At 44.5% G+C, this 13055-nt stretch overlaps 1 protein-coding gene across 16 annotated transcripts in view; it reads right to left on the bottom strand.

Annotated features, from left to right (window-relative positions):
• The window catches only part of BCAS1 (brain enriched myelin associated protein 1), a 114661-nt gene that overhangs the window by 19553 nt on the left and 82053 nt on the right, over positions 1-13055 (bottom strand). For 8 of the 16 annotated variants that reach the window (XM_017350466.3, XM_070051667.1, XM_070051669.1 and 5 more), the window contains one exon: positions 5269-5319. The exons of the other annotated variants lie outside the window; for them this stretch is intronic. In XM_017350466.3, coding sequence (XP_017205955.3) covers positions 5269-5319 — 51 coding nt within the window. The remainder of the gene's footprint in view (positions 1-5268; positions 5320-13055) is intronic. 16 annotated transcript variants of the gene reach the window in all.

The following is a 13055-nucleotide window of genomic DNA, read 5'->3' as shown; positions in this document are numbered from 1 at the left end:
CATTTCCTTAATGGTCCAACCTGAACACCCTGCCGTCCATGTTCCAGTTACCCTGTGGCTATGGGGAGACTGTCACATTGCAGAGGGGACAGTATAAAATCCACTCAAATTACTAACTTGATTTCCTCATTAACTCATTCCCCACCCCCCAACACTGATCTGGTATCCTTACCATTTAAGTTCATGCATTCAGAAGAAAAGTGAACTTTTCAAGAAAACTATGGCTAAGCTGTGATGGCCCCTGCAAAGCACCAGAGAGCCCAATACGCACTGACTGACTATGACAAACACAGGACAGGCAGCCGGGGGCTTCCCCTGGAAGGTTCCATTCACTCCCATGTGATTCTAACTCTTGTCCTCCATCGGTGTAGCCCGATCACACCCACGGTGGTTTCTGCACCTGTATATTGGTCCCTGCAATGGGACAGTTAATTGGAGAGAAAGGTTTTACAATTTCTCTTTTGTTTGCTCAGGGAGGGGTTGGAAAAATGCCAGATCAAGCCCGGTGCCTGTTTCTATATGGCCTGAGTCAAGTCTGGTTTTTATACTTTTAAAGGATTGCAAACTTTTTTTTTTTTTTTAAAGACAGGAAGATATAGAACAGAGAGCAAAAATGGCCCACATGCCCTAAAATACTGAGTACCCTTCACAGAGCTAGCTTCCCACCTCCAGCCTCAGGGTACAGTTTGATCAAGGCAAAGACTTCCATGTATGTGTGTCTTCGACCCCAGCTCCCTTGGAGGCTTGCTCTAGAGTCAGTGGCAGGGGAAGGGGAATTATTTTTTTTTCCTAAGTACACTTGTGAAGAAACCATTTCCCTTCCCTTCCATCATACAGAATATTCTACTGGTTTGCAAATGACTCACACTTTCCAAAATAAGAACACTCAATATTCCCATGGTCGGCAGACGCAGGGATAAATCAGGATACTATGAAGTGTGGCAACTAAATCACAGCGGGCCATCCCACCTGGCAGTCAAGCATTGGTGTGATCTCTGGCATTTCTCCTTTGTCAACCAAGGTCTAAACTGAGGAGTTAAAAGTCTTCTCTTCAAATCAGTGGAATCTGTTTTGTTTGTAAGGGCCTGGAGGGAACATCACTGATGTGATAACAAGGTCAGATTGTATGACAATAACTTTTAAAATCAATCTTATTTGAAGGTCAATATTTCCCTTCCTGGGCCTTTCCAAATGTTGAGAGGTGTCAAGTCATCAGTCCTGGACCACAAATCCATTCTCCAAAGCACAACTATTTCAGTGGATTTAAAACAGAAAAAATAGGAGGGAGGACTTAGGGCCTGCCATTACCTTTGAAGTCAGGCCAAGAAACTGGCTTTCAGTAGCCAAGGCAAATCCACTGACAAAAAAATTTGGGACTAAGTTGGATCAGATTTGCATACACAACATAAGCATTCAATTTTTACTTGGATAGTTTTCTGATTTCATTCCAGGCCAGGGGTTTGGAATAAGTCATTCCTATTTAGAGAATATGACTGTATCTGCACATTTTAATTTTGGGCATGATGGACATAATTAAAGTCAGATTTGTAATGCGTTTTCAAATTAAATCCCCTTGATTTAAGAAGATATGATGTACAGTACATGAAGATGCCTGGTATGTTTAACACAGAAAATATGCATTTTAAAAATGCACTTTTTGCTTCAAATTTTACACTGTTCTTTCTTGTGAAATCTGGTTTATACAGGTTTTACTGGAGCTGTGAGTTATGGAGATCGATTTGTAGATACTGTCCACTTAAACTCCACCCACAATAATGTTGATAGTGAAGGGTTTTATTTCAGAATCTTTTTCAGATTATTTTGATTGGATTTATAATGTGATTATTTGTTAGGAAAATCTCATAGAGAGTTTTTTTCTGTATGATGATGACTCCCCCTCATCGGTTTATAGCATCTCAATTTTGCTTGGGGGAGCACTGTTCTCTAACTTTATGTGATTTAGATGCAGCCAGTGAAAAAGTCTAACTCAGTCAACACGGTCTAGCGCCTTGACCAGGCTCCCCCCGGAAAGGACAGTATGTAGCAGAACGTTTTATTTTCTCACTTCTTCACTTTACCTTCCTCTAAAGGAACTGCACACCCATTCCCATTGCTGTGTGGTGGCTTTAGTGAATGGAATGTGAGTAGATGTGAGGTCATTGACAGCTGAGCAGAAGCGGCAGGACCAATTGCAGGGTTCACCCCAAGGCACTGCAGGTGTTTTGTTTCTGCCACTGGATGCATGTTCACTCTAGATCTCAAGAAGACCCATGTGAACCAGCCATAGTCAACCTACAACTGACTTCAGAATGAGCGAGAAAAAGCCAAATATTTGCTGGTGAGAGGCCCTGAAATTGGGGACTTGGTTGTTACTGCAACAAGCCTGGCAAAAGGCGACTACTAGAGCGTGGGAGTGCATTTGATCCAATGAATGGGAAAAGAAGGCAGACATGCAGTGCTCCGACTGGACAAATAAATCCTTTCCTTCGGACTGGGTGGTGCAGGTTGGAAAGCAGAAAATGTAGCCAGCGAGGCCAGGTGGCTGAGGAAGGGGGAGCGTGAAAGAAGCTTTAGTTCAAACCAAGTTTACGTTCAAGAGATGAGAGCCAATGAATTCCATGTTCTTCTTAATCCAAGCCGAGTCAGGTTTCCTTTCACTTGGAACTGAGAGATTAGTAACAGAGATAAACAACAGAAGTGTCTGTTTCCTTGACCTTGTAGATCCTTGTGAAGGAATTCTTTTATTAGCTAGAGTATTAACTCAATCAATGGCCAAACTACTTTTATATGACCACTGAAGGATTCAATAAATTCTATAGCCAAGATAGGTTTTATTTCTGATCAGACCAGAAGCAGATTCTTGGAAAAGTGCTAAACATGCATAGATTTCCTTTTGGAAAGTTGTGGGTAGAGAAATTTTTCACGAATTAACTCAGCCATAATTTAGCCAGAAGCCATCACTGGTTAAAGCCCTCTCCTAAGACAGTGACTCATGTCTTATCACCCTGTTGTGAAGCCTTAGAGTACTGTACATTGCTTTGACTAATGCTGACATTTCTCATATTTAGTCTAAGGAGATTTAACTCTGTGTTACATATTCGTTCACTCCTTCATGGAGTCTGAGTCAGCTATGGGATACACAATTTCACCAGAAAATATCATCTCTGACAGCTGGGAAGCACCTACTTACTCTGTTATCTCCAACTCCCTACCAATTACTGCAGAGGGGGCAGCTTTTCCTGGCGCAGACCCTGCCAGATCCGCACCCTGTGCTGTAACTACTCCACACTACAGCCTTAGCCACAAACCCACATAGACGATGATGTAAAGGAATGAATGTGGCTGTGTTCTAATGAAAATTTATGGCCACTGAAATTTTATTTCATAAAATTTTCACATATTACCAAATACTATTTTTCTTCCAATGTCTTTTCAACCATCCCCAAATGTAAGAAGTCATTCTTAACCCATGGGCTGTGTGACAACAGGCGGTGTGCTGGCTTTGGCCCAGGAGCTGTACCCTGCTGATTCCTAAGTCACTGAGTTCTTTTTGCATTTCACTGAAGCAAGCACATTTCCCGAATCATCTCATTTAATTTCCAAAAGAACCATGATATGTAGGCATCAGCACCATTTAATAGATGAGTAGAGTGAGGACTAAGTGGTGACATGGCCTGGAGATGACAGAGTGAACATCGCAACTATTTAGCCTCATTTCCTCCAAAGATAAGCCATTAGGAGGTGGGATGTTGAATCTTAAAAACAGAAGTATAATTTGTAGGGCTAAGCAATTTAATGAATTCTTATAAGGCCCCTTTCTTTTCTTTGAAAATTATTTTGCCTTCTTTCATATCCCTGTCAGCTGTTATCTTTTGGTATCAATTATTTAACCTGTAGCTCATGTTTATTCCTGCTTTAAGTTTCACCCTAGAAAACGAAATCCCTTCTGTTTTCTTGTTAGAAATCAATGTTCACTTCAGCATTTGAGCTGCAGGAGATACAGTGTTCTTCAGATAAACAAGAACATGAACATCGAATGAGTTTCTCTCCAGAGAACTCGGAACCCCAAAGCAAACAGATGTTTGGGATTTATCTGTAGGTTGTAAGTTTAAAGTTCATGGGAAGAACATGCATGGAGTTCCTCCTTGTAGGTTGCTGAACTACAGACTTTGACTCTCTAGAAAACAGTCAGTACATTTCTGAGAAGTTTCTGGAATTATGAGAGACCTGAGCTTTGCTGAAGTCAGTATTTTTGTTGTTGTTGCTAATTTATTGTTTTTGAGTTTGGCTCAAGAAAGAAAGGAAGACATGGAGGAAGGATGAGAAGAAGGAATGGAGGAAGTGAGGGAGGGATGGAAAGGAAGAAAAACAATAAACAGGAAAAACTGTTGAAATGTTCATTCCACGTCATGGGCAACATTTCTGGATCCTGTTTGGAATTTCAACATCTGTTCAGTTCCAGGAACTAAATAAAAATGCAAATACACTCCCTCTCCCTGGCCAGTAAACAGGAGACATCCACAAGGAGCCAGACATATTTTGCTTTGGCAAAATGATCACATTTAGTTTCTATCTTAAGGAGCTGTGAATTCACTTAGCCCCACTTCTAAAATTTTCCAGACTGCACTTTTCAGGGCTGAGAACTGCTGCTGTGGGTCTGAAAGTCATGAGGCCCATGTACTCAGCCGCGGGAGGATGCTTTGGAGAGACACATTTTTGTGTTGCTTCATCCCTTCAGACACCATCTGACCATCAGTCCGGAAGGTGAAAGGCCAGACAGGTGAGACTGCACTTACCCGTCAGGTGCAGACCCACAGAGCCAGCTCTCCGGCCTGAGACCCACAGTCAGCAGCAGTTCCTGCAAGATGCTGTCATGTCTGATGCAATTCCGTGGCCTAGGTCGTGCCCAAAGTTAGTAAGAAACTGGGTTGCCATGGAGATAAAGGTGAACCTGCAATCAGCGTAGAGTGGAGCAGAAGGCGTAGCAACCCTCATGGAAGCGCGAAGCTGTGCTTAGGTTGAGTAGACTCTTTCAGCCCTTAAATGATAACAAATTATGAAAATGGGTGCTCTAATTCTGCACTCATTGTGTATTGATTCTGTGGGAGCCACCCACGAGGCGTTTCTGACAGGTCCCTAGTCACGGGAAGGGATGAAAGAGCCTACACCAGATGAACCACTGGGAGCATGCAAGATCTCAGCACCGCAGCGGCGGCCCCATACACCAAAGATGAGCATGGAATGATGCTGCATTCAATGTTCACTTACATTCTCCTCTGCACCTGTGGGGGCTGTGGGGCCTGAATCCTCTTTTACTGACTACAGGAAGATAAAAAACAAAAGTGAGAGTCAAGGTGTCATCCAAAAAAAGGTTACATCAAAGCAAAGGGTTAGCTGGGCTAGTAGCCCCGGTGGTACAATTTCTGTTTCTGGAATCTAATGTAGACCTTGTTCCAAAAAGAACTTAGGCAAATGAAATTAACATAGTGAGAGAATGTAACCGAGTTACAAAGCTTAACAGGCAACAAAGGGAAAACATACATACAGACACAGCCAGGATACAAGGGAGCGAGGGGAAGGGAACATAACCCATTAAGTCTTGGTAGTGGCCGAGCAACACCCTTGCCTTGGCACTTTCTAGCAGCTGACGAAAGGGGGGAAGGTGATCACTCACTCAACCCACAGTCACTGCTAGATAAAAGCAAATGAGCTGCTCAAGAAGATTCTGGTAAGAAGTCCAGAGAAATTCCTTCCACAGTCCTTAGAGAGTACCCGGGCACTGTCACGCTGTGCATCGGGTCCTCAGCCTTATCCTAACCATAGCTCAGTGGCCAGCAGCAGAGGCTGTGTCTTTCATTGGCCCTCAGCCTGGCCACTTTCATCATGGCTACCATTGAGTTTAGGGAAGACACTTCTATGGAGGGCCAGAGAGCCGGAGGCCAAGTTCAAACTCGGTTTTACTGCCTGCGGAGTTCTGACTACGCAGTCTGCCCTGATGGGAGAGCAGTTATCCCCGCTCTCTCAAATGTCTCAATCACCAATCACCGTCCAGCCAAGCTCTGACCTTGGGGTCACCTTTGTGTCTCTCCTTACTGGTTCTTAGGCACTTCCAGGGGTGGTGGTGATGGTGGCCACACAACACTTTGAGACTCACTAATGTGATGGATCTAGACTCTCGAAAAATGAGCATAAAATACTTTGTGAATAATTTCAGGGTGTTCATATATCTTCTGTAGCCCCTCTCTGGGGCTACAGATTTTAAAACTCTTTTTAAAAATCTTCCAGATTTAAAAACTCTTCCCTATATCGTTTTTGTTACCAAGCCCCATTTTTTTTTTAACCTCTTTAAAGTCATTTAGTGGGAGAAGAGACATGATACTTATAAGTGAATTTTTCATATGAGGCACCTTGCATACATGATCCAGCTTAAAGTACCCCCAAATGTAAATTCTGTGGTCCTCATTTACACAATGTGAAACAGAGGGATGGCAGGGTGAAGTCATTTGTTTGGGGCAGCAGCAAGAAAGCGGTGGAAATGGTTCCAAGACCTGCAGGCTGACTTTAAGGATCGAAGCACATTTGTAGGTAGCCATGTGAACATCCTACTCCAGTACCAGGCTTGCTGTCTCTCCAGAAAAGATCTTCAGCTTGAATCATTTATTTTTGTTCACCTTCCCATAATAAAGTTTCTCTGGGCACAACGCTTAAAAGGACTGTAGTATTTCTGGAAGCTTCTGATTGTCAGGAAAACATAGTGTATTCACTATGCTGCTATCTTGGAACTATATGTTCTCTCTGAGAACAGTCAGATGTTATACAATAGTATGAATAGGAAAAGAATCAAATGATGTTTTATTTATTTATTTATTTGACAGATAGAGTTAGACAGTGAGAGAGAGAGAGACAAAGAGAAAATCTTCCTTCCCTTGGTTTACTCCCCAAATGGCCACTACAGCCGGTGCTGCACCGATCCGAAGCCAGGAGCCAGGTGCTTCCTCCTGGTCTCCCATGTGGGTGCAGGGGCCCAAGCACTTGGGCCATCCTCCACTGCCTTCCCGGGCCACAGCAGAAAGCTGGACTGGAAGAGGAGCAACCTGAACTAGAACCTGGTGCCCATATGGGATGCCAGTGCCGCAGGCGGAGGATTAACCAAGTGAGCCATGGCACCAGCCCCCTCAAATGATGTTTTAAAAGACAGACCTACTCAAGTCTGCTCCATTGAAGTTTCAGAAGTCAATCAATATGTGGTCTACATTCGACCACATTTATTTAAGAATAAAGCTCATGTACTTTTCAAACCCTCTTCCTGCTCCAGTTGGCTGTAATGAGACTGTAATGAGTCTGTATTTTTCAATTTTCTTTGTCTCAGCAGTTCTTGGCTGCTGGTTGTTCACTGTATTCCAAAGTGATGGCAGTGAACAGAGGATCTACTTCTGAACACTGCTGCCCCCTGGATCTTTGTAGTGTCGTGGACTTCCAGATCTTGCAGATGTTTGGAAAACTGGCACCAAGCACTCTGACACATCTTCTCATTCTTGATATTTTTCTTTAAACTGACTTTTTACTTAAATATATTGTAAAACAAAGCTTCTTGTCATTATTGTAAATGTAACACTGATACCCCTGCTGTAAATAGTACTCAAACAACTGCAATGAATAAAACAAATCCACGCATTAAGTTCCAATTATTTTACAGTCTTTGTTAAAAAGAGAGCAGCAAGTGTTAGTGTAGTGATAAATTCCTGCTAATATTGAGACTTTCCTCTTAGTGTCTCCAAAAGAATTGGAGTATAATAAAGAAAGGAAATAACATTGAACTGTGTAAATTATATGGTTTTTTAGGACTGTATTCAGGGACCACCCAGAATCATGTGGTTTTTTGCACATTTGCATACAAACCCTCAGGTATAAACTTCATGTCAGCAGCTGTTGAGATATTCAGTTAATATTCAGTTAATATAAGGATCCATAAGGGATAACAAGAACCCAGCTTCCAGCTCCTCTTTGGTGTTTGACTCATCTAGAAAATGGTCACTGGAGCCAGGTTCAAGTTCAGCATTCCAGCTGTGCAGACATGGACAAGTTCATTACCTGAGCCTGAGCTCACTCACCCAAGGTTAACTATTAGACTTTCTACCAGCCGTAGGATTTCCTTAAGGAATAGGTAAAATAAAGCGTGTGGGCTGAATCATGGCTGAAGCAGAACTGATACCCACTAAGGTCTAGTGGCTGGGCTCAAGCCACACAGGTCCTCTCGGTAGTCATATGAAGACCCTCACTTGCATAGCACTGAACAGCCTGGAAGATGTGGGCAGCACGGTGAGGAGAAATGAATTGGGCAGTGTCTTTAACTAAGCTCAACCTTTTTCAGGCTGGTCTAGAAGTCAGGGTTTATGCAGTAGGACAGAAATAAAGATGTCAACAAGTGAACCCTAGAAACAGAATCCACCATTGGGAATCAGAACTCCAGGTGAACCAGCTCCTCCAGGGCTCGCATAGACCAGTGGGTCTGGGTACCAGCACGGCTTGGTTATGCTTGACGTGGGTGTGTGCTGATGCTAAGAATGGGGCTTTTTAAATGGGATCACTCAGGGTGCAAACGGGATTCTCCTCTGGGGCTGAGCCTATGTTCCCTGCTTCTGTGAAAGCGGGAGATCTATGGCAGGCAAGTTCGGGAAGGGGCGGGGTACATTAGCATAGGTCATCTCCTTGGTGGCGGTAGTGTGGCTCAGGGGACATATGGCAGCCCCAACTGATTCACGATCGCCTATTCTGTATTCACAGAACTTCTAGGTAGAATAGGTAGAGGCAAAGATTAATTTATGTACGTTAGTCTCTGCAAATTGCTGATATTTACCTTGTATATGTACAGCATCTAGCAGAGCCTTCATAAGCTATGTGTTTAATTAATAGTAGCAATTTAAAATTTGTTAATGCTGTTTATTTATCTGAGGAGAGAGAATGAGAAAAAGAGAGAGAGAGTGAGCACACTCCTGTCTGCTGGTTCACTCTCCAAATGCCCACCGCGGTTCCTGTTTGGGGCCAAAGTTGGGAGCTGGGAACTCATCTAGATCCCCTACCAGGGTGGCAGGGGCCCAATTACTTGAGCCATCACTGCTACCTCCCAGGGTCTGCACCAGAGGAATTGGAGTCTGCTACTGAAGCTGGGTACGGAGCCCAGGTACTCCAATGTGGGATGCAGGTGTTTTGATTACTAGGCCAAAGGTCCACCCCTAGGGTGGCAATTTTTAGGAATGCTAAGAAGTGGTCTCTGCCAGGTTTGGCCTACTTCAGACCTTTTATTTTGATCATTTTTTTGTTGCTTTTAAAATGTCCTCAAGTCTGCTAAGGTCAGATGTGTGTTTGCTCCTGGGCTCCTTGTGAACAGACATTGTAAACACTACTCACAAGGTGTATGCTCTTCTCTGGAATTGGATAGGGAATAACATGGATTTCAGTTAAAATCTTTGTGACTCCTTATAATATGGTGGCACACTGACCTTTGTAACAGGAAACTTCTAGGTCATACTGACCTCAGCTCCTTGTGCCAATATTTTGAGAACACTGTCATTTATGAGACATTGGAGTTCCTGAGTCATTTGGGCTGCATTAGTGAATGTACCTAGTTTGCCAACTTGATAGGTGTGATTTTAGGACATTGTCCAAGTTACTGAAACAAAGTTTGAATAAACAGGGCTAGCATCAGATTCCAGAAGCCCTTCTAAGAAGAGCTTCTTGCCATGGGCTTTGTTCCTTTAAAAATATCCTTTCTTGGCTTGCATCCCTCCATGTTATCAGCATGCATTAGATGCCACAGTAGAGAGCAAAATAAAAAAACAGTGAAACCAAAAAAGATAATAATAACAATAGCAACCCACATTGTTGGGCTCCGCGCTAGGCAGTGGGTTACAAGCTTAACGTGAATATTTCAAGTCAGTGCTCCAAGCAGAGCTCTCTTCACTTCCAGGCTCTGCTCAGTGTCTAACAAACCTTCGCTCCTATTCCAAAGTCATCTTTCCCTTTGAGGTTGGAGGTGTGGCGCTGCTTTCCTGGAAAGCTGACTGATGTATTACAGCTCCCCCAGTGAGCCAGGTCTTTGAGCCAAAGCTGCGTCCCAGGGTTAACCTGTGTTTGTAGCCAGCATGGTTTCCATGCTCAGAACACAGCGACAAATGAAGGCCTCAGGCAACTTCCTCTCCCTGTGCTCAGTGTTGCCTCCCACACAGCAGACAGCCAGGAGTACCCGAATCCAGACCACTGTTTCCACGGGTGGACAGCGTCTGAAAGGTGGAAAGATGATCTGACTTCCACACGGGGCGTGTGTTTGGGATGGGGATTGACACCAAGGAGCAAGACTGGACAGCACGAGCGCGACGAGCACAGAGCCGTCTGGGGGTGCGGCTCGGTCTCCACACACTGAGGGTGATTTCTCATGTCCTTACGCTTCCCACACAGTCGGGAAACACAGAGTGGGAAATCCCATCACTTCCAGTCTTTTCCAAAGAACTGGACATCTGACTCTTATGGGGTGACTCGAAAACTAGTCCAGCCTCATTTAACAATAAGAAAAATCCATTAGAAAAGATGCCATGTGGACATTTATGTGGCTAAGAAGCCATACCGTATAGAACTTACCGGTACGTGCCTGAATAACAAGGCTTCTCTCCTTTGAAGAGCACATTAGATTCTGAAAACAAAGCAGCTTTAAGATACTTGCACCTGGTAGCACTTAAGCCAACAGATGTCCGTGGTTGGTGCATCTTGTGGGATTTTGATCATAAGACAGCTGTTCTGAGTTGGCTGATTTCACAGTAGCCCTAAGACCTTTTCAATCAAGCCCAGATTTTTCAGCCCAATCTTTCAAGGCCTTCCATAATTGTTCAGCCATATGCCCAGACTTTCTTAACCAGAATCCCCAAGGGAAGGTGTAAAAATCCACATGTGAAACAAACAGGGGCCGGCGCTGTGGCATAGCAGGTAAAGCCACCATCTGCAGCACTGGCATCCCATATGGGCATCGGTTCGTGTCCCAGCTGCTCCACTTCTAATCCAGCTCTCTGCTGTGGCCTGGGAAAGCAGTAAAAGATGGCCCAACGCCTTGGGCCCCCGCACCCTCGTCGGAGACCTGGAAGAAGCTCCTGGCTCCAGACTGGCACAGCTCCAGCCTTGCGACTGGGGAGTGAACCAGTGGATGGAAGACACCTCTTTCTCCGCTTCTCCTCGCTCTGTGTAACTCTTTCAAATTAATTCATCAATCTCTTTTAAAAAAAGAAACAAACAGCTCAGGTGATTCTGAGGAATTCTGAAGTTTTCCCAGTCTATTTTGAGCTACATGGATTGCTCTCTTTCTAAGCACCATAGCATCTGTAACTTGGAGCCTGTAGATGAACCCTGCACCGCAAACTTCACTTTTTTGGAATAGGACTGTCACGCTCTGAACGCCCTCTTTCTCTCTCTCTCTCTCTCTCTCACTTATGGGAGGTGAACGTCGCTGGCCAGTTTCACAGCCTCAGGAAGTGACCTGCTACAATTCGAAGCTACAGGAAGCCCGAGACTGAGGTGTGGCGCCTCAGCGGCGTCAGAGTCCCCACTGTTTCCACCCAGCCATTCGTCTCCCCTCAGGGAAGAGCAGGGGGCTCTCGGAAGAGTCCTGCCTTCGTCGTTCACCAACGCCCGCGCCCACGCGCCCACACACGGATGGCCACTCTCGCTGTACTCAAGGTGTCGTTGGCGTCAGCAGCCACACGTGCCTGTTTCGCGAAGAAACGATGACATCACCCAGCGACTACTGATGACGTCCCACTGCTCTATGTCTACACTCGCTGGTTTCTCATGACAACGCTGTGAGGGGAGCGGTTCCTACTTTACAGACAAGAATACAGGGGTTCAGGGCAGTCACGGCACTTGTCCACGCCTACACAGCCCCATCTTTCTGATTCCCGTGCACGAAGTTTGCCATGGACAAGAGGATCTGTCCCAACCCTCTCTACAGATCAGGGCACAGCAAGCAGCAACCCACTAACCCCCAAATGACTGGCATGTTCAGTCCTGGTAACTGGACTTTAAGCATTTTGAGGGAAGCACAAAATAATTTGAAATTAATTTCCTCAAAGGTTTTTTTTTTTTTTATAAAATAATTAGAACAACTTCAACATTCAAGGCTATAAATCAAAATAACTTCTACTTTCATGCCGATAGCCTGTTCCAGGAAAAAGCCATTTCTGACATTCATAACTACAGATTCATAAACTTTAAAAATCAATTGTTTTTTTTTAAAGCTTCTTAATTAAAAGAGAGAAGAAAGGGAGGTTAGGGTTAGTGAAAATAGAAACATTTTCTAATGTTTTCCTTTCCATTTTTCAAAATCCATACAAGGGTGATTTTATAAACAGTTTTTCTAATTAAATAATAGTTCTCATGTTGTTTCCCATTAGAATATAAGCCCTCTGCAAGAAGGTAAGCTAGGGGAGCCTGGGCACTGTGGCATAGTGGGTAAAGCCCTGCCTGCAGTGCCAGCATCCCATGTGGGCGCTGGTTCGAGTCCTGGTTGCTCCCCTTCTGATCCAGACAGGCCCCTGCATACTCATGGGAGACCTGGAGGAAGCTCCAGGCTCCAGGCTTTGGATTGGCACAGCTCCGGCCATTTCGGCCATCTGGGGAGTGAATCAGCAGACGGAAGGCCCCCCCCCCCCGCCTCTCTGTAACTCTGCCCTTATTTTATTAATAAATAAGTCCTTAAAAACAAAAAAAGGAGGTAAGTTAGGGAAGGGCAGGGGTATGTTCACTATCTTCTCAATGTCTGGATGTCACACAACTCTTTCTCCTGCGGACTTAGCATAACCCAAGTGATAAAACATCATTAAATAAGGGAAACTGCCACACGTTACTCCACAGGGAGCTTTTCCGCACGGTACAGGCGATTTGTTTCTCAGGTGCCTGAGCTTCATTACTGTTGATCATCTCCTGGAGACACACGCTGCATCACGGGGCAAATGAATCAGAAATAAGGGCACTTCAGCTAAGGTGGAGGCCAAGTTATCTTGATGTTTCTGTGT

The sequence above is a fragment of the Oryctolagus cuniculus genome, chromosome 11 (genome assembly GCF_964237555.1).
Source record: "Oryctolagus cuniculus chromosome 11, mOryCun1.1, whole genome shotgun sequence".
Classification (NCBI taxonomy): Eukaryota; Metazoa; Chordata; class Mammalia; order Lagomorpha; family Leporidae; genus Oryctolagus; species Oryctolagus cuniculus.
This window is presented reverse-complemented; position numbering and strand designations above follow the sequence as displayed.